The sequence below is a fragment of the Salvelinus namaycush genome, chromosome 7, assembly GCF_016432855.1.
Source record: "Salvelinus namaycush isolate Seneca chromosome 7, SaNama_1.0, whole genome shotgun sequence".
Taxonomy (NCBI): domain Eukaryota; kingdom Metazoa; phylum Chordata; class Actinopteri; order Salmoniformes; family Salmonidae; genus Salvelinus; species Salvelinus namaycush.
The window spans coordinates 49,240,723-49,263,163 of NC_052313.1; the positions used below are offsets into that span (position 1 = coordinate 49,240,723).

The 22,441-nt window shown below is 44.4% G+C and overlaps 1 protein-coding gene across 1 annotated transcript; it reads left to right on the forward strand.

Annotated features, from left to right (window-relative positions):
* The first annotated feature begins 9,848 nt into the window (after positions 1 to 9,848).
* LOC120051360 (programmed cell death protein 10-B-like) lies at positions 9,849 to 20,966 on the forward strand. The gene is made up of 9 exons (XM_038998189.1): positions 9,849 to 9,929; positions 10,666 to 10,870; positions 13,518 to 13,571; positions 13,731 to 13,848; positions 14,051 to 14,177; positions 15,420 to 15,498; positions 16,160 to 16,242; positions 18,509 to 18,590; positions 20,477 to 20,966. The coding sequence occupies exons 2-8, from the start codon at positions 10,781 to 10,783 to the stop codon at positions 18,588 to 18,590; spliced, it is 633 nt and encodes a 210-aa protein (XP_038854117.1). The 5' UTR covers positions 9,849 to 9,929; positions 10,666 to 10,780; the 3' UTR covers positions 20,477 to 20,966.
* Positions 20,967 to 22,441: the final 1,475 nt, after the last annotated feature.

The window sequence follows — 22,441 nt, forward strand, 5'->3', positions numbered from 1 at the left end:
CTAACATAGAGGCTCTTCACACTTACTACAAATTCAATAAATCAAGTCTCAAATATTAGGAACATGTCTGTGCATTTCAGCTGATCCAAAAACGATTACCATTTATACTGTAGGAGTGTTGGCTCAATGAGACAATTCTGTTCACATTGTCCTGCTTCAAGGGGGGCAACTGTCGAGTGTCCCGCGCTACTTCCAGAGGTAGCGGTCGAGATGTAGCAAGTTTACATTTTAGTAATATGTGTAGCCGACGGTATTTTCATGAAAATTGTAGTAAGTGTGAAGAGGCTTTATGTTAGTCCACTGAGCTACAGTCTAATCTCGACCGCTACCTCTGGAAGTAGCAGGTAGGCTTGCGGTTAGAGTGTTGGTACAGTAACCGAAAAAGGTGGGAAAATGGTCTGTTCTGGCCTTGAGCAAGGCAGTTAACCCCCACAACAACTGTGCCGTGGATGTTGATTAAGGCAGCCCCCTGCACCAGAGGGATTGGGTTAAATGCGGAAGACACATTTCGGTTGAATGCATTCAGTTGTACAACTGACTAGTTATCCTCTTTCCCTTCCCTAGTTGTAGTGTATGACATAGTAATAAATCAGATGCAAAAAAACAGTTTTATATGGGCTAAAATGGAACCAGATAATTTTGTAATCAGGTCATATGGTTTAATGGCCTCGCAGTTCTTGTCCTGACAACAACTGCGATTGGACAAAAAAAACAAACAGGGCTGAACTAGCTGTATGCGGGGTTGCATGGTGTAGACCAGTGTAGATCATCAACTAGACTGCGTGGTGTAGAGATCATCAACTAGACTGCGTGGTGTAGAGATCATCAACTAGACTGCGTGGTGTAGAGATCATCAACTAGACTGCGTGGTGTAGAGATCATCAACTAGACTGAGTGGTGTAGAGATCATCAACTAGACTGCGTGGTGTAGAGATCATCAACTAGACTGCGTGGTGTAGAGATCATCAACTAGACTGCGTGGTGTAGAGATCATCAACTAGACTGCGTGGTGTAGAGATCGTCAACTAGACTGCGTGGTGTAGAGATCATCAACTAGACTGCGTGGTGTAGAGATCGTCAACTAGACTGCGTGTGTCACGCCCTGGCCTTAGTATTCTTTGTTTTCTTTATTATTTTAGTTAGGTCAGGGTGTGACATGGGTATTTATGTGGGTTTTGTAGTGTCCAGGGTGATTGTAAGGTTTAGGGGGTTTATTTAGAGTAGTTGGGTTTATGTTTAGTATAGTTGTCTAGCTGTGTCTATGTTGGGTGTAGTTGTCTAGGAAAGTCTATGGTTGCCTGAATGGGTTCCCAATTAGAGACAGCTGGTTTCTGTTGTCTCTGATTGGGAGCCATATTTAGGGTAGCCATAGGCTTTAGTTTGTTGTGGGGAATTGTCTATGGTGAACGTTTGTAGCCTGTATGTGTGCACTACGTCTATTAGCTTCACGGTCGTTTATTGTTTTGTTAGGTTGTAAGTGTTTTTGTTTCGTTTTGCCTTCTTTTCAAATAAAAGGAAGATGGCTTATTTTCCTCATGCTGCGTTTTGGTCCGTCTCTCCTCTACACGATCGTGACAGAATTCCCCACCAACATTGGATCAAGCAGCATGAGCGGAACCAACAACAGCGGCAAAGTAACCAGGACTCATGGACATGGGAGGAAATATTGGATGGAAAGGGACCATGGACTCAACCAGGAGAATATCGCCGCCCTAAAGCTGAGCTGGAGGCAGCGAAGGCAGAGAGGCGGAGATATGAGGAGGCAGCAAGGAGACGTGGCTGGAAGCCTGAGAAGCCCGTGAGTACTACCCAAAAATTTCTTGGGGGGGGGCTAAGAGGTAGTGGGCCAAGGGCAGGTAGGAGACCTGCGCCCACTTCCCAGGCTAACCGTGGAGAGCGGGAGTACGGGCAGACGACGTGTTACGCAGTAGAGCGCACGGTGTCTCCTGTACGGGTGCATAGCCCAGTGCGGGTTATTCCACCTCCCCGCACTGGTAGGGCTAGATTGGGCATTGAGCCAGGTGTCATGAGGCCGGCTCAACGCGTCTGGTCTCCAGTGCGTCTCCTCGGGCCGGCTTACATGGCACCAGCCTTACGCATGGTGTCCCCGGTTCGCCTACATAGACCGGTGCGGGTTATTCCACCTCCCCGCACTGGTTGGGCGACGGGGAGCATTCAACCAGGTAAGGTTGGGCAGGCTCGGTGCTCAAGGGAGCCAGTACGCCTGCACGGTCCGGTATTTCCGGCGCCACCTCCCCGCCCCAGCCTAGTACCACCAGTGCCTACACCACGCACCAGGTTTCCAGTGCGTTTTCAGAGCCCTGTTCCTCCTCCACGCACTCTCCCTATGGTGCGTGTCTCTAGCCCGGTACCTCCAGTTCCGGCACCACGCACTAAGCCACCTGTGCGTCTCCTGAGTCCTGTACACACTGTTATTTCTCCCCGCACTCGTCCTGAGGTGCGTGCCATCAGTCCGGTACCACGCACCAGGCATATAGTGCGCCTTGAGAACTCAGTGTGCCCTGTTGTTGTTCCCCGCCCTAGCCTGAAGGTGCGTGTCCTTAGCCCGGTACCTCCAGTTCCGGCACCACGCACCAGGCCTACAGTGCGTCTCAGCCGGCCAGAGTCTGCCGTCTGCCCAACGGTGACTGAACTGCCCGTCTGTATTGAGCCTTCAAAGCCGCCCGTCTGCCATGAGCCTGCAAAGCCGCCCGTCTGCCATGAGCCTACAGAGCCTTCCGCCAGACAGGAGCCGCTAGAGCCTTCCGCCAGACAGGAGCCGCTAAAGCCTTCCGCCAGACAGGATCAGTCTGGGCCATCCGTCTCCTCAGCGCCATCTGAGCCATCCGTCTCCTCAGCGCCATCTGAGCCATCCGTCTCCCCAGCGCCGTCTGAGCCATCCGTCTCCCCAGCGCCGTCTGAGCCATCCGTCTCCCCAGCGCCGTCTGAGCCATCCGTCTCCCCAGCGCCGTCTGAGCCATCCGTCTGTCCCGAGCCAGTAGAGCCGCCCGTCTGTACAGAGCCGTCAGAGCCGTTAGTCAGTCAGGAGCCGCTAGAGCCATTCGTCAGTCAGGATCTGCCAGAGCCGCCAACCAGACAGGATCTGCCAGAGCCGCCAACCAGACAGGATCTGCCAGAGCCGCCAACCAGACAGGATCTGCCAGAACCGCCAACCAGACAGGATCTGCCAGAGCCGCCAACCAGACAGGATCTGCCAGAGCCGCCAACCAGACAGGATCTGCCAGAGCCGTCAGTGAGCCATGAGCGTCCAGAGCCGTCAGCCAGCCATGAGCGTCCAGAGCCGTCAGCCAGCCATGAGCGTCCAGAGCCGTCAGCCAGCCATGAGCGTCCAGAGCCGTCAGCCAGCCATGAGCGTCCAGAGCCGTCAGCCAGTCATGAGCTGTCCCTCAGCCCAGAGCGGCTATTTCTCCAGAACTGCCCCTCAGTCCAGAGCTGTCTCTCTGTCCGGAGCTGCCTTTCAGTCCGGAGTTGCCCCTCTATCCTGAGCTACCTCTCTATCCTGAGCTATCCCTCTGTCCTGAGCTATCCCTCTGTCCTGAGCTATTCCTCTATCCCGGTGCTGCCCCTTGTGTCGATGTTACCCAAAAGATTAAGTGGGGGTAATATGAGGGTGGTCATTTGTAGGGGGAGATATAAGCTGGGATTGACTATGGTGGGGTGGGGACCTCGCCCTGAGCCTGAGCCACCACCGTGGTCAGATGCCCACCCAGACCCTCCCCTAGACTTTGTGCTGGTGCGCCCGGAGTTCGCACCTTAAGGGGGGGGCTATGTCACGCCCTGGCCTTAGTATTCTTTGTTTTCTTTATTATTTTAGTTAGGTCAGGGTGTGACATGGGTATTTATGTGGGTTTTGTAGTGTCCAGGGTGATTGTAAGGTTTAGGGGGTTTATTTAGAGTAGTTGGGTTTATGTTTAGTATAGTTGTCTAGCTGTGTCTATGTTGGGTGTAGTTGTCTAGGAAAGTCTATGGTTGCCTGAATGGGTTCCCAATTAGAGACAGCTGGTTTCTGTTGTCTCTGATTGGGAGCCATATTTAGGGTAGCCATAGGCTTTAGTTTGTTGTGGGGAATTGTCTATGGTGAACGTTTGTAGCCTGTATGTGTGCACTACGTCTATTAGCTTCACGGTCGTTTATTGTTTTGTTAGGTTGTAAGTGTTTTTGTTTCGTTTTGCCTTCTTTTCAAATAAAAGGAAGATGGCTTATTTTCCTCATGCTGCGTTTTGGTCCGTCTCTCCTCTACACGATCGTGACAGCGTGGTGTAGAGATCATCAACTAGACTGCGTGGTGTAGAGATCGTCAACTAGACTGCGTGGTGTAGAGATCGTCAACTAGACTGCGTGGTGTAGAGATCATCAACTAGACTGCGTGGTGTAGAGATCGTCAACTAGACTGCGTGGTGTAGAGATCATCAACTAGACTGCGTGGTGTAGAGATCATCAACTAGACTGCGTGGTGTAGAGATCATCAACTAGACTGCGTGGTGTAGAGATCATCAACTAGACTGCGTGGTGTAGAGATCATCAACTAGACTGCGTGGTGTAGAGATCATCAACTAGACTGCGTGGTGTAGAGATCATCAACTAGACTGCGTGGTGTAGAGATCATCAACTAGACTGCGTGGTGTAGAGATCATCAACTAGACTGCGTGGTGTAGAGATCATCAACTAGACTGCGTGGTGTAGAGATCATCAACTAGACTGCGTGGTGTAGAGATCATCAACTAGACTGCGTGGTGTAGAGATCATCAACTAGACTGCGTGGTGTAGAGATCAACAACTAGACTGCGTGGTGTAGAGATCATCAACTAGATTCAGCCGTGGGCCAATTCTTTCTTGAGCGGAAGGTCGTGGGGCCTGAACAAAATTACAAATAATTGGAATTTACCTCAAGAAGCCCAAACAGATATAATATTAGAATAAAAACGTCATAATTTCAAACCTTGCTTCCATTTGTTTATGATCACGTGCCTCTCTATTATTCGCGGACATACTTGGGAACAGTTTCCCAAATTAAAATCACTTGAAGCTGATTTTCTGGTGTTTTTACAGTTTTAAATATCCAACAATTAACTTTTTTTTTTCATTTATTTATTTCACCTTTATTTAACCAGGTAGGCAAGTTGAGAACAAGTTCTCATTTACATTTGCGACCTGGCCAAGATAAAGCAAAGCAGTCCGACACATACAACAACACAAAATTACACATGGAGTAAAACAAACATACAGTCAATAATACAGTAGAAAAATAAGTCTATATACAATGTGAGCAAATGAGGTGAGATAAGGGAGGTAAAGGCAAAAAAAGGCCATGGTGGCGAAGTATATACAATATAGCAAGTTAAACACTGGAATGGTATATTTGCAGTGGAAGAATGTGCAAAGTAGAGATATAAATAATGGGGTGCAAAGGAGCAAAATAAATAAATACAGTAGGGGGAGAGATAGTTGTTTGGGCTAAATTATAGATGGGCTATGTACAGGTGCAGTAATCTGTGAGCTGCTCTGACAGCTGGTGCTTAAAGCTAGTGAGGGAGATAAGTGTTTCCAGTTTCAGAGATTTTTGTAGTTCGTTCCAGTCATTGGCAGCAGAGAACTAGAAGGAGAGGCGGCCATAGGAAGAATTGGTTTTGGGGGTGACCAGAGAGATATATCTGCTGGAGCGCGTGCTACAGGTGGGTGCTGCTATGGTGACCAGCGAGCTGAGATAAGGGGGGACTTTACCTAGCAGGGTCTTGCAGATGACCTGGAGCCAGTGGGTTTGGCGACGAGTATGAAGCGAGGGCCAGCCAACGAGAGCGTACAGGTCGCAGTGGTGGGTAGTATATGGGGCTTTGGTGACAAAACGGATGGCACTGTGATAGACTGCATCCAATTTATTGAGTAGGGTATTGGAGGCTATTTTGTAAATGACATCGCCGAAGTCGAGGATCGGTAGGTTGGTCAGTTTTACAAGGGTATGTTTGGTAGCATGAGTGAAGGATGCTTTGTTGCGAAATAGGAAGCCAATTCTAGATTTAACTTTGGATTGGAGATGTTTGATGTGAGTCTGGAAGGAGAGTTTACAGTCTAACCAGACACCTAGATATTTGTAGTTGTCCACATATTCTAAGTCAGAACCGTCCAGAGTAGTGATGTTGGACGGGCGGGCAGGTGCGGGCAGCGATCGGTTGAGGAGCATGCATTTAGTTTTACTTGTATTTAAGAGCAATTGGAGGCCACGGAAGGAGAGTTGTATGGCATTGAAGCTCGTCTGGAGGGTTGTTAACACAGTGTCCAAAGAAGGGCCAGAAGTATACAGAATGGTGTCTTCTGCGTAGAGGTGGATCAGAGACTCACCAGCAGCAAGAGCGACATCATTGATGTATACAGAGAAGAGAGTCGGTCCAAGAATTGAACCCTGTGGCACCCCCATAGAGACTGCCAGAGGCCCGGACAACAGGCCCTCCGATTTGACACACTGTACTCTATCAGAGAAGTAGTTGGTGAACCAGGCGAGGCAATCATTTGAGAAACCAAGGCTATCGAGTCTGCCGATCAGTATGTGGTGATTGACAGAGTCGAAAGCCTTGGCCAGGTCAATGAATACGGCTGCACAGTATTGTTTCTTATCGATGGCGGTTAAGATATCGTTTAGGACCTTGAGCGTGGCTGAGGTGCACCCATGACCAGCTCTGAAACCAGATTGCATAGCGGAGAAGGTATGGTGGGATTCGAAATGGTCGGTAATCTGTTTGTTGACTTGGCTTTCGAAGACCTTAGAAAGGCAGGGTAGGATAGATATAGGTCTGTAGCAGTTTGGGTCAAGAGTGTCCCCCCCCTTTGAAGAGGGGGATGACCGCAGCTGCTTTCCAATCTTATGGAATCTCAGACGACACGAAAGAGAGGTTGAACAGGCTAGTAATAGGGGTTGCAACAATTTCAGCAGATAACTTTAGAAAGAAAGGGTCCAGATTGTCTAGCCCAGCTGATTTGTAGGGGTCTAGATTTTGCAGCTCTTTCAGAACATCAGCTGACTGGATTTGGGAGGAGACATGGGGAAGGCTTGAGCGAGTTGCTGTGGGGGGTGCAGTGCTGTTGACCGGGGTAGGGGTAGCCAGGTGGAAAGCATGGCCAGCCGTAGAAAAATGCTTTAAAAAAATATATATATTTTTGCTCAGAACTTGGGGGGCCAAAAAAAACCCTGGTGTAGACCTTTGCATCTGTAATTAAAATGATAGACATAAGGTTATCTGATCCTAGATCTGTGCCTGAGGGCAGACAGGAAATATAGCACAGTGTAGTCAAAGTCGACATATAACCGTTGGTCATTAGTTAAAGGGCAAAAGTTGGGAGAAAATACAAAAATAGCCTAACGTTTATTAGTATGCAACCAGAGTAGGCTATTGAAACCATGGCCCATGGTCTTTTTCAAGTGGCTCAGCATAGGGAGAGAAAGCAGCTGGGAAAAAGATAGTATCTTCTGTCCAGGACAAAGAGGACTGGATGAGAGAGAAAAGAGAAAGTAAATTAGCAGAAACAGACTGGCTTCCAGAACAGTTCAATTACAATAATTTAAAACACATACCCATGCAACAACAGAGGAGCAACCAAGCAACAAACACCAACACACACACACACACACACACACACACACACACACACACACACACACACACACACACACACACACACACACACACACACACACACATTGAGCAGCCTCTTACAGCCTCTCATTGGACACAAGTCTTTACGCTGTGCGATCTGATTGGTTTGTTCATACCATATAGTGTCCAGTGGTTCTATTCTAAGCAGTTTGACCACAGTAGAAGGCTAGCAACACTCCGTATTATTCAGATCCCTATGAAATGACACCATACAGTAGATACACTACATTACCAAAAGCATGTGGACACCTGCTGGTCAAACATCTCATTCCAAAATCATGGGAATTAATATGGAGTTGGTCCCCCCTTTGCTGCCATTACAGCCTCCACTCTTCTGGGAAGGCTTTCCACTAGATGTTGGAACATTGCTGCGGGGACTTGCTTCCATTCAGCCACAAGAGCATTTGTGAGGTCGGGCACTGATGTTGGGCGATTAGGCCTGGCTCACAGTCAGCGTTCTAATTCATCCCAAAGGTGTTCGATGGGGTTGAAGTCAGGGCTTTGTGCAGGCCAGTCAAGTTTTTCCACACCGATCTCGACAAACCATTTCTGTATGGACCTCGCTTTGTGCACGGTGGTATTGTCATGTTGAAACAGGAAAGGGCTTCCCTCAAACTGTTGCCACAAAGTTGGAAGCACAGAATCGTCTAGAATGTCATTGTATGCTGTAGTGTTAAGATTTCCCTTCACTGGATCAAAGTGCCTAGTCCAAACCATAAAAAACAGCCCTAGACCATTATTCATCCTCCACCAAACATTACAGTTGGTACTATGCATTCGGCAGGTCGCGTTCTTCTGGCATCCACCAAACCCAGATTCGTCCATCAGACTGCCAGATGGTGAAACGTGATTCATCACTCCAGATAATGCATTTCCACTGTTCCAGAGTCCAATGGTGGCGAGCTTTACACCACTCCAGCCGACGCTTGGCTTCCTATGATGGTATCACATTGAAAGCCACTGAGCTCTTCAGTAAGGCCATTCTACTGACAATGTTTGTCTATGGAGATTGCATGGCTGTGTGCTCAATTTTATACACCTGTTAGAAATGGGTGTGGCTGAAAGAGTGGAATTCACTAATTTGAAGGGAGTTCCACATACTTTAATATATAGTGTAGATTCTACAGACCCTCCTGAGTACTCCCCACCCCACTTTTACATCGGCATAATGAATCGTTTTGCCTGTAAGTTGTTTGACCACATAAAAGTCCAGTAACACTTTCTATGCACTAGCTTTTTGTAAAGACTCACCTGTTTTGTATTCTAAGGACTGTGGTGAGTAGACTGGACACTGGTTTTATTGACATGCAATTGATCGTTTTGCCCATACTGTGCTATATTTGTATAGTGCTACTGTGCTATATAGTGTCCAGGCACCCCATTTTAAGCTATTTTACCACAGTAAAAGTGGTAAAATACTCCATATAATTCCATGGCCCATGAAATTGCACCATATATACATTCTACAGATCCTACTGAGCATTCCCTACAACACTTTTACTGCTGCACCTAGAATAGTTATTTGCTCTGTAAGCCAATATGTAATCCACATACAAGTGGCCAGTGGAATGGGTGGAGTAAATGGGTGTGTGTAACCTTTATTTAACTAGGCAAGTCAGCTAAGAACAAATTGTTATTTTCAATGACAGCCTACACCGGCCAAACCTAGACGACGCTGGGCCCAATTGTGCACTGCCCTATGGGACTCTCCATCACAGCCAGTTGTGATACAGCCTGGATTTGAACCAGGGTGTCTGTAGTGATACCTTTAGCACTGAGATGCAGTGCATTAGACCGCTGTGGCACTCGGGAGCACAAAATAAAAGTAAAAGGCCAGCAATACTCCGTATAATTCAGTGCCCCATGAAATGACACCATTTATACATTCTACAGACCCCACTGAGTATTCCCTACAATACTTTTACTGCGGCACCTTGAATAGTTTTTGCTCTAGAGCTATTGTGTATTTCATATACAGTGATTTTCATTGCTGGCATTTATTCGACTTTGGAACATTTAATGCAAATGTCACTTAAATATGAACAAATGTAAATCATTGTTCATGTTTAGACAATTATGTTTAATGTATCGTGAATAATTGAGGTTATTGACACTTTTCTACCATTATGTGGTGGACTTTTATTTAGAGCATTTCCAAAATTCCGTGACCCGGAAGTATTTTTTTTGTGTCGCTGAAGGAGACGTTGATGATAACAGCGCAGCTAACCAGACATTCTGGCTATTAGAACGGCGAAAAGAAAGGTAACTATCTGTAGTTAGTTAAGAACCACCATTTAACCGTTAGACGCATCTCTACTGAATGACAGTGCATAGGCCACACATTTGCGAGTTACTCAAGCGTCACTGACGTGTTAGCTACAGTGGTATGATACTGATAGGTAATGTAACGTTAGCTAGTTAACGTTAGCTATATGGCTAGGTGATTTTCACAATTAAAGGTCCGCCTAAATTGACATAATCTGCCAACTAGCTAGCTATTTAGTTAGCAAACTTTGGTAACTAAATTTAGCAAGCATGTGTGACAGCTAAGTTAGCTAGCTAGCTTCTTAGGAACCGAACATGTTTACATGGTAACGTTCTTGTGTACAGTAGCTAATCATGTCACAGTAGAAGAGGAAGTTAATAACGCCTTAGGTCTGTCTACATGACAACATAGACAAAGCTCTCTCAATTCAATTCAAAGGGCTTTATTGGCATGGGAAACTTATGTTTACATGTTTACATCCATTTCACTTGCTTTGGCAAACGTGAAATAAACAATCAAAGGAACAGTAAACATTACTCAAACGTTTCAAAGGAATAGAGACATTTCAAATGTCATATTATAGCTATGTACAGTGTTAAAATTATGTGCAAATAGTTAAAGTACAAAAGGGAAAATAAATAAACATAAATATGGGTTGTATTTACAATTGTGTTTGTTCTTCAATGGTTGCCCTTGTGGCAACAGGTCACAAATCTCTCTCTCTCTCTCTAGGCTCTTGTCACTCTGGGGACTCTTGGAACTTCTGTGTGTGTGTGTGTGTGTGAGTGCGTGAAAGAGAGGAAAAAGTGAGTGTGTGTTGCTGCCTATCTCAGCACCTCCTTGGAGGATGACCATGGAAGAGATGAGGATTGAAACCGAGACAAACTCCATGGTCTCCATGACGCTATACGCTGTCATGTACCCAGTTTTTAATGAGGTAATGTGTGTGAGTGTTTTGTCTAATATAGATTCAGGTACATTTTCCAGTGGCACACCGGGCCAGTGCGAACTGAAAGCTATTGGTCCAAATTAAAAACATACTGGCCAGGGCCAAGATCTTAAAGGATAGTGGATGATGCGTGCATCATTTAAATATCAGGGGATTTTATCTTTAATTTGCGAGCTGAGCAAGCTAGCGTATAGCCTATAAACTACTCTCCATACACAAATAATATTTTAACTTGACAATATAATATTTACATTGATTGTTTTGAGATGAAAAATAAAACTTGCTCAAACTCAAAAAGGGTATTCTTGTTAGTGATTTTGAACAGTCAGTTCTAGGGCCCTTTAAAATCTGTTTTATCTTACACTGAATTCCGTTTTCCAGGTTTTGTTTTTCCGGGTTTCCGAGTTCTCCTATAGTGTTTTCAGGTTTTCACTCTATATCACACTTTTTCTTAGAAAAACCCAAAAAATTGGGATGTTCTAAGACCCCAAAACAATTCTTATGCCGTTTTCACGTGCTAGTCGGAAAACGTTTCACAACAGAAACCGTTTACTCCAAATGTTGTTGATTTCCATTTAGTTCTTAAACAGAAGTTGTAGTTCAGTCGTGTCGCTTTATAAAAATGTAAAAAAACGAGTGGCTGGAAGAAGTTGAAATATGGAACCCTGTGGACTTCACTCCACTTTAGAGCATGGAAGAATTTATAATTTATAACAACAGGTGTAGACTAAAAGCAGTGGTGGAAAAAGTACTCAAATGTCATACTTCAGTAAAAGTAAAGATGCCTTAATAGAAAATGACTCAAGTGTAAGTCACCCGTAATACTACTTGAGTTAAAGTCTAAAAGTATTTGGTTTTAAATATACTTAAGTATTAAAAGTAAACAGAATTGCTAAAATATACTTATGTATCAAAAGTAAAAGTATAAATATTTTCAAATTCCTTATTATGCAAACCAGACGGCACGTTTACTTGTCTTTTTTTGATTTACGGATAGCCAGAGGCACACTCCAAGACTTTATTTTAATTTAATTCATTTACAAATGAAGCATTTGTGTTTAGTGAGTCCGCCAGATCAGAGGCAGTAGGGATGTGTTCTTGATAAGTGGATGAATTGGACCATTTTTCTATCAAAATGTAACGAGTACTTTTGGGTGTCAGGGAAAATGTAAGGAGTTAAATGTACATAATTTTCTTTAGGAATGTATTGAAGTAAAAGTTGTCAAAAATGTAAATAGTAAAGTACAGATACCCAAAAAAACTACTTAAGTAGTACTTTAAAGTGTTTTTACTTAAGTACTTTACACCACTGACTAAAAGTGAAATTCTTACTTCCAGGTTCTTTCTTTTCCAACAATGCAGAGTTAAAGATGCACTATGCAGAAATCGCTCCTCCATTTCCTGGTTGCTAAAATTCAAATAGTTCGCCTAATTTCAGTTTGTGACAAAACAAGCAAGTATAGGGTAGAGAATCATTGTCAAATCAAAATAATATTTTATTTGTCACGTGCGCCGAATACAAGTGAACATGCTTACTAACCAAAAATACTTTAAGAAGTTTCAAAAAAATAACAAAAAATAAGTGTTGTGAAAAATAGAAAATAAAGTAACAAATAATTAAACAGCAGCAGTAAAATAACAAGCAAGGCTATATACAGGGGGTACCGGTAGAGAGTCAATGTGCGGGGGCACCGGTTAGTCGAGGTAATTGAGGTAATATGTACATGTAGGTAGAGTTAATGTGACCATGCATAGATTATAAACATTATATGTTCAGGAGTCTTATGGCTTGGGGGTACTCCGCTACTGCTTGCCATGCGGTAGCAGAGAGAACAGTCTATGACTGGGGTGGCTGGAGTCTTTGACAATTTTTAGGGCCTTCCTCTGACACCGCCTGGTATAGAGGTCCTGGATGGCAGGAAGCTTGGCCCCAGTGATGTACTGGGCCGTACTCACCACCCTGTGTAGGTCAGGTGCCTAATGGTGTTGGAGTCATGCACGGCCACTTAGTCGTGGGTGAACAGGGAGTACAGGTGAGGGACCCCCGTGTTAATGATCAGCGTGCTGGATGTGTTGTTGCTACCATTTGGGGATGGCCCTTCAGGAATTCCAGGATCCAATTGCAGAGGCAGGTGTTTAGTCCCAGGGTCTTGAGCTTGGAAGCGGCTGTGGTGTTGGTACATGGGACTATGGTACAACTTCCGTTTAAGAACCCAGCAGCTTTTACATTGAAGAGCGTTTGGAATAAACGGTGTCTGTTGCAAAATGTTTTGCAACAGACAAAACTTTTTCCAAAAGAATCAGGACAGTTGAGAGCTGCGCGCTCTTGCTGCCCGACAGATGATTCCGCTCAAACGAGGCTATGTGTGTGGCCCGTGTGAGATAAATAATCTACATAACGAACTAGCAGCTTCAGGAATTCCTGTTTTTTCATCAATTATATAGCCTTGATTGAAAATAACAATATTACAATATTTTTTTCACTGACCCAAGCGGGCCACTGGTGTGGATGATTGACTGGCCTGGAGGGCTTCCAAAACCTCCCCGGACCAGCAGGCAGCCCTGTATGTCAAACCCTGGATGCGTGTGTGTTCTTGTCAGCCCCTAACAATGTGTGTGTGTGTTGGTTTGGCAGCTGGAGAGGATCAACTTGTCAGCTGCCCAGACTCTAAGAGCAGCCTTTATCAAGGTAAGACACACCAACACAGGACCCCTTACCTCATAAACGTATGACCTTTGCCCTTACGTAACCCTTGGGCTCTGGTTGCATGTCAGTAGTCTAAATCAAGGATGGGCAGCTTGAATAATCAGCAGATGTAATTGTGTGTGCGTGTGTTTGTGTTGCTAGGCGGAGAGGGAGAACCCAGGCCTAACTCAGGACATCATAATGAAAATTCTGGAGAAGAAAAATGTTCAGATAAACTACACAGAGTCTCTGCTGCGCATGGCTGCAGATGACGTGGAAGGTGTGTGTGTAGAAAAGTACCAGCATCTGCTTACAAGGGCTTCAGTGTGTTTGTAGTTGTTTATTAAAATATACTCGTGTGTGTGTGTGTGTGTGTGTGTGTGTGTGTGTGTGTGTGTGTGTGTGTGTGTGTGTGTGTGTGTGTGTGTGTGTGTGTGTGTGTGTGTGTGTGTGTGTGTGTGTGTGTGTGTGTGTGTGTATAGAGTTCTTACTGGACAGGCCAGAGCAGGAGTTCCAGGACCTAAATGAGAAATCCAGAGCTCTGAAACACATCCTCAGTAAGATACCTGACGAGATCAACGACAGGGTACGCTTCCTACAGACAATTAAGTGAGTACACGCACGCAGTATACACTAGGGATGCAACGGTACAGTGGGCCCACGGTTCGGTATGTATCACGCTTTGTGGGTAACGGTACGGTTTCGGTATCTTTATTTTTCCAGAAAAAAATACAAACACATCACCCTTTTAAACAATGAACTCTTTATTTTGCCTATAGACAAATAAAACTTTCTGTTCAGAAAAATGGCAGCATGTCTGACTAGGCCTGGATTATGTCTCTACTTGAAATCAAGGGGAGAAAAACATTCAAATTAAAAGTGCTTCTTAGCTTCGACAAGCTGTAGGTGCTTTGCCTTCTCTATTTGAAATAAACAGGGTACATACTTGTATAGGCAATGAAATCTTTGGCTATGAATACTCCCACTGCTTTTGTTATTTCTTTATGTTTTTCTGAATTTGTCGCAAATTGTTGTTGGAAGGCAGCAGCGAGAGATTGTATTTTTCGCTAACGAGTGGACTCTCCTTGCTCCAGCTCCACCTGCAAGGGATACGGCCGAGTGATGACACATCATGTTAGAAGTAAATGAGTAAATGACACATCATGTTAGAAGTGTTTCTACTCGAGTAGCCGACAGTGGCAAAACAATGCTTCCAGGCTCTACTTTGTTTACGGTCTTCTTACCCTCGTCATCGTATTGAACGCTGAATCCAAAATGTTCCCACACAGCGGATTTGAAAGACGGCGGTGCCTCTTCAAATTTGCTTCTCTCTGTCTCTAGCACTCACCATGATTACAATGGATCTGAGAGAATATTTGTTTTTTTAGTTTCCCCTCCCTTCATGGGGCCCCTTTAGGGAGGTTTCCTACTGAGATGTCATTGCAAATTGTCCATTGGTTGTTTAAGGGGGAGGGTTTGCGGTCGCTGCGGTTGCCACATTTTGAGACATTGCTGTGGAGCAAAGTTTGCCAGCCCTCAGGAGCCCCCTAACGGCCTGGAGCCCCAAGCAGTTGTCTGCCTTGCCTGTTCACAAGCTGCGGGTCTAATTCTGTGTATCTGAATGTACAACATGCGTGTAGTCTGCAGCGCAATAAGCACGTTTTGGGAAAATGACAGGCATATCATAATTCCGCGGTTCACGTATGCATATTGAACCGTAGGGGGCTTACCGAACGGTTCGACAACATACTGTGTACCATTGCATCCCTAGTATACACTAACACACACACCTTCATTAGCATGTCCTTGACATCCTTCTTCTTGATTGGTGTTGGTTGTTGTTTTCCATAGAGACATCGCCAGTGCTATAAAGGAGCTCCTGGATACAGTCAATAACGTCTTTAAGAAATACCACTACCAGAACCGCAGGGTAAGACACAGATGTGGAATATACACTGAGTGGACAAAACAGCTCTTTCCATGACATACTGTATATCACCTGGTCAGTCTATGTCACAGAAGCTATGATCCCTTATTGATGTCACTTGTTAAATGGACTTCAATCAGTGTAGATTGGGAGGGAGACAGGTTAAAGAAGGACATGGATTGTGTATGTGCGCCATTCAGAGGGTGAATGGGTAAGAAAGAATGTTGTTAGTGCCTTTAACCAGGGTATGGTAGTAGGTGCCAGGCGCACAGGTTTGAGGGTGTCAAGAACTGCAACGCTACTGTGTTTTTCACGCTCAATAGTTTCCTGTGTGTATCAAGAATGGTCCACCGCCCAAAGGACATCCAGTCAACTTGACACAACTGTGGGAAGCATTGGAGTCAACATGGGCCATCATCCCTGTGGAACGCTTTTGACATCTTTGTAGAGTCCCTGCCACGATGAATTGAGGCTGTTCTGAGGGCAAAAGAGGTTGCAACTCAAGATTAGGAAGGTGCAACTCAAGAGTAGGAAGGTGTTCCTAATGTTTTGTACAATCCGTGTGTTTCTTCCTTATCTTTAATGTGATCAATGGCTGCAAGGAGAGCTGATATCATTGTGAAGGCTATGTTCACATCTGTCTGTCTCTTCTCTGTGTGTCCAGGCTCTTGAGCACCAGAAGAAGGAGTTTGTCAAATATTCCAAAAGCTTCAGCGACACTCTCAAAACATACTTCAAAGATGGAAAGTGAGTTGTGTAGAGTAGATTCATAAGGAAGCTGAATAGATAGATATATGCTCATCGAAAGTAGTGAATTGTGATTGGGGTATTTTTTCCCCTTCACAAAATAGCACATACTAAACCCACAGCAAAAATACACTGAACAAAAATAAAAATGTAACATGTAAACTGTGCTCATGTTCATGTTTCATGAGCTAAAATAAAAGATCCCAGAAATGTTCCATAGGCACATAAAGCTTATTTCTTTCAAATGTTGTGCACAAATGTGTTTACATCTCTGTTAGTGAGCATTTATTCTTTGCCAAGATAATCCATCCACCTGACAGGTATGGCATATCAAGAAGCTGATGAAACGCCATGGTTGTTACACAGGTGCACCTTGTGCTGGGGACAATAAAAGGCCACTCTAAAATGTGTAGTTTTGTCACACAACACAATGCCAAAAATGTCATGTTTTGAGGGAGCGTGCAATTGGCATGCTAACTGCAGAAATTCCCCCCAGAGCTCTTGCCAGGGGATTTGGCAGTGCGTCCAACCGCAGACTACATGAAACCACGCCAGCCCAGGACCTCCACATCCAGCTTCTTCACCTGAGGGTATGTCTGAGACCAGCCACCTGGACAGCTAGTGAAACAGTGGGTTTGCAAAACCAAAGAATTTCTGCACAAACTGAAACCGTCTCGGGGAAGCTCATCTGCATGCTCGCCGTCCTCCACCAGGGCCTTGATCTGACTGCAGTTTGGCATCGTAACAGACTTCAGTGGGCAAATGCTCACCTTCGATGGCTACTGGCACGCTGGAGAAGTGTGCTCTTCACGGATTAATCCCGGTTTCAACTGTACCGGGCAGATGGCAGAGAGCGTGTATGGCATTGTGGGGGCGAGCGATTTACTGACGTCAACGTTGTGAACAGAGTGCCCCATGGTGGCGGTGGGGTTATGATATGGGCAGGCATTAGCTATGGACAATGAACACAATTGCATTTTATCGATGGCAATTTGAATGCACAGAGATACCGTGGCGAGATCCTGGCCCATTGTCTTGCCATTCATCCATCACCATCACACCATGTTTCAGCATGATAATGCACGGCCCCATGTCACAAGGATCTGTACACAAAATGTCCCAGTTCTTCTGTGGCCTGCATACTCACGAGACATGTCACCCATTGAGCCTGTTTGGGATGCTCAGGAACGACTTGTACGACATCATATTCCAGTTCTCTTCAATATCCAGCAACTTTCCACAGCCATTAAAGAGGAGTTGGACAACATTCCACAGGCCGCAATCAACAGCCTGATCAACTCAATCCCCAGTTCAAAACTGCATCTAGTTTTTTTTAGAGTTCCCTGTTGTCTTGAACGCACTGAAGTCGGAAGTCTGAGATTTCCGAGTTTCCAGTTGTTTTGAACACGGCATTAGTCTCAGCGGAGAGAGGGAGAGAGCAGCAGGGGGTCCTCCTCTCACGGTCCCTGATCTCTCCTTCCTTGCCTCAGGTGAGACTGAGGTAGGGGACACCGTCTTCCACCTGATGGCAAAATGAGTCGGAGCTCATCTGCCTCATGCACAAATTCATGTTGTTCCTATGACCGGAGAAAGTGAAATATATCTCGATATATTAAAATATATTAAAATAGACACGACAAGCTGCTAATAACAATAAAAACGCAGTGCTATCGATACACTTGGCTACTAATTCGTTGCAGCTGCAGCGCGAGTGGTAGTACAGAGTACGTTTTATGTTTTGTTGAATAAAAACAGTGCTGAATAAAAACTTTAACATGAACTCACTCATAAAAACAACAGCAGCTCTTTGCTGTATTCTTTGACAGTCTCTCTCTGCTCATGGTTTTAAAAGTTATGAAATCTCATGTAGCTAGTATCAAACTTTGCTGGAAGCTGTAGGCACAGTAGGCACACTCGATTTAGCCACAGATCTGCCGGTGCGCAGGGCTTCTGAATCAAGTGCACCGCCAATTGCGCCACCGACCGGTTGGTGACCACTGCCTTATATGAATGGGAACTCAGTAAAATCTTTGAAATTGTTGCATGTTGCCGTTTTATATTTTGTTCAGTGTACATTAATTCTAACAATATTAGTAGTGGGAATGTTCTTACTAACTGTTTATTTTATGATGACCATGAGAAACCAATTATTTAAGCAGGTTTGAAATGTCAGAGCTATTTTGAAACAACTGTTTTGCTGACATTGTGTTTTCGTTTTATTTGCAGTCGTTAAATAACAACATAACTGAACCATCCTTGTTTCCAGGGCGATCAACGTGTTCATCAGTGCGAACAGACTGATCCACCAAACCAACCTCATTCTGCAGACCTTCAAGACCGTCATATAGGTACAGTAGGGGGGGGGGTGTGTGTGTGTGTGTGTGAGACATAGCGATAGTTAGAGAGTTCTAGTTGGATATAACCTGTTGTTGCATGAACATTGCCATTGAGGGCTTCCATCGTTTTAAAGTAGCTGCATTAAGCAGCTGGTATATACATAAACGTAGCAAAAAAAGAAACGTCCTCTGTCAACTGTGTTTATTTTCAGCAAACTTAAAATGTGTAAAAATATGTATGAACATAACAGGATTCAACAATTGAGACATAAACTGAACAAGTTCCACAATCATGTGACTAACAGAAATGGAATAATGTGTCCCTGAACAAAGGGGGGGTCAAAATCAAAAGTAACAGTCAGTATCTGGTGTGGCCAATCGCTGCATTAAGTACTGCAGTGCATCTCCTCCTCATGGACTGCACCAGATTTGCCAGTTCTTGCTGTGAGATGTTACCCCACTCTTCCACCAAGGCACCTGCAAGTTCCCAGACATTTCTGGGGGGAATGGCCCTAGCCCTCACCCTCCAATCCAACAGGTCCCAGACGTGCTTAATGGGATTGAGATCCGGGCTCTTCGCTGGCCATGGCAGAACACTGACATTCTTGCAGGAAATCATGCACAGAACGACCAGTATGACTGGTGGCATTGTCATGCTGGAGGGTCATGTCAGGATGAGTCTGCAGGAAGGGTACCACATGAGGGAGGAGGATGTCTTCCCTGTAACGCACAGCGTTGAGTTTTTTCCTGCAATGACAACAAGCTCAGTCCGATGATGCTGTGACACACCGCCCTAGACCGTGACGGACCCTCCACCTCCAAATCGATCCCGCTCCAGAGTACAGGCCTCTGTAACGCTCATTCCTTCGACGATAAACGCGAATCCGACCATCACCCCTGGTGAGACAAAACCGTGACTCATCAGTGAAGAGCACTTTTTGCCAGTCCTGTCTGGTCCAGCGACGGTGGGTTTGTGCCCATAGGCGACGTTGTTGCCGGTGATGTCTGGTGAGGACCTGCCTTACAACAGGCCTACAAGCCCTCAGTCCAGCCTCTCTCAGCCTATTGCAGACAGTCTGAGCATTGAGTGAGGGATTGTGCGTTCCTGGTGTAACTCGGGCAGTTGTTGTAGCCATCCTGTACCTGTCCTGCAGGTGTGATGTTTGGAAGTACCGATCCTGTGCAGGTGTTGTTACACGTGGTCTGCCACTGCGAGGACGATCAGCTGTCCGTCCTGTCTCCCTGTAGCGCTCTCTTAGGCGTCTCACAGTACGGATATTGCAATTTATTGCCCTGGCCACATCTGCAGTCCTCATGCCTCCTTGCAGCATGCCTAAGGCACGTTCACGCAGATGAGCAGGGACCATGGGCATCTTTCTTTTGGTGTCAGTAGAAAGGCCTCTTTAGTGTCCTAAGTTTTCATAACTGAGACCTTAATTGCCTACCGTCTGTAAGCTGTTAGTGTTTTAACGACCGTTCCATGTTCATTAATTGTTTATGGTTCATTGAACAAGCATGGCAAACAGTGTTTAAACCCTTTACAATGACGATCTGTGGTTATTTGGATTTTTACAATTATCTTTGAAAGACAGGGTCCTGAAAAAGGGATGTTTCTTTTTTTGCTGAGTTTATATGTCAGAGCGGCATTGCCACTGTATCTTAGTCCATAGTATAGAGTACAGTATATACATATGAGATGGGTGATGCAATATTTACAAACAATTAAAGTGACTAAGATACCGTAGAATAGTATAGAGTACAGTTTATACATATGAGATGAGTAATGCAAGATACAGAGACCTTATTAAAGTGGCTCGTGTTTCATTTCCTTGAAGTGGCCAGTAATTCCTAATCTATGTCTCCTGTGTTTGTGTGTCTTTGTCTGAACGTGTGTGTAGGGTTGCCTTGGAGAGGCCATCCAGTCTTCCAACGAAGCAACATTAAAAATGGCATACGATCGGAGAGCACCTTTTACCAGATTTAAATGTAAAATGTATTTATCTGTGGCTTGATTTTAATCGGACAGTTTTAATTTATACCCTTGAAGTGCGTTCAACAAGGCTGATGTTAGCAGTGAAATACGTCAGCTTTTGAACTGTTAGCTAACGTGAGTGAATGTTTAATGGCCAAAATCTAGCTGAAGAACTTCAGCATATGTGATAGCTTTTTTAGTTATCCCTAGCTACTGTTTAATTGTTTGAATCAGCATTTAACGTTTAGGGACAGTCTTGTTGATCGGGCTGTGACGATACCAGTACGACAATATTTTTTCCATGGCAAAAATGAAAACATGAGGCAGGCTCAACTCTTTGGTCCTATGAATACTTGCTGTATGTAAAATATTCTGTGCTATATCTTAGAAAATAAATAAATGTGACAACATAATGATATTTGTTTCCAACATTAGGGCTGTTTTCCTAAAGATGTTAAATCCGCTTTGTGTTTTGTTTCTTGCCACGGTATTAATGAGTATTGTGATACTGGTATCTTCCTGGCCCTACTTGTTGAACCCACACATGGTCTTGTTAGAAGTAGAGGAGGCGTTTATCAGACTAATTGCCATTTTTGATAATATATATTCATGTGATTACTTTACATTAGGCTCAAGGTAGAAGTTGCCCCTAACCACATATCTAGGATCAGATGACCTTCCCCCAATCCTAACTTTACCTGTTACTGGGATGGAGAATACAGTTAGCTCCAAAAGTATTTCATTTTTTGTTGTTTTGGCTGTGTACTCTAGCACTTTGGATTTGAAATGATATAATGACTGAGGTTAAAGTGCAGACTGTCAGCTTTTGTTTGAGGGTATTTTCATCCATGTCGGGTGAATTGTTTAGAAATTACAGCACTTTTTGTACATAGTCCCCCCATTTTAGGGGACCAAAAGTATTTGATACAAATTCACTTATGTGTATTAAAGTAGTAAAAAGTATTTGGTCCCATATTCATAGCACACAATGACTACACATTTGTTGGATGCATTTGTGGTTTGTTTTGGTTGTGTTTTAGATTATTTTGTGCCCAATAGAAATGAATGGTAAGTATTGTGTTGTGAGTTTTATTGTAAATAAGAATAGAATGTTTCTAAACTCTTCTACATTAATGTGGAAGTTATCATGATTATGGATAATCCTGAATAAATTGTGAATAATGATGTTAGACGCACAGATATCATACCCCCCAAAATGCTAACCTCCCCTGTTATTGTAATGGTGAGGTTAGCATGTTTTAGGGGTATGATATTTGTCCATCTGTAACTTTCTCACTCATCATTATTCACGATGCATTCAGGATTATCCGTAATCATGGTAGCATCCACATCAGTGTAGAAGTGTATTCTATGACAGTCTGCACTGTAACCTCATTGTCATTGTATAATTTCAAATCCAAAGTGCTGAAGTACAGAGCCAAAATAACAACAGCAAAAACTCACTGTTCCAATACTTTTGGAGCTCACTGTATCTGACCCTGTGTCAGCGTTTAGGGGCAACTTCCTCCTACATCTGCTATAGCTTCTTAATCATGCTTTCAGAACGGAAACTGCTTTCACTACCTACTGTGCATCTCAAGTGTCTCCCTCTCTTAAGAGAAAGCAATATGATGTTCTAACCCTACTGGGTATGACCTTTCACCTGTCCAGTCTTTACAGATGAGTGCAGAGGAAGGGAGCGGTGTGAGGAGAGTAAATCTTGTTAGATTGAGATGCACCCCTATTCTACTCTCTATTAGAAGACAGAAAACCAAAAGAATTCAAGCATAGAGTTGCTGAATCCCAAATAGACTCCTGGACGAGGGGGGAGGGACGGACTAGGGAGGGATCGATTTGGGATTCATAAAGTAACATTCTCACACTGTCTGTG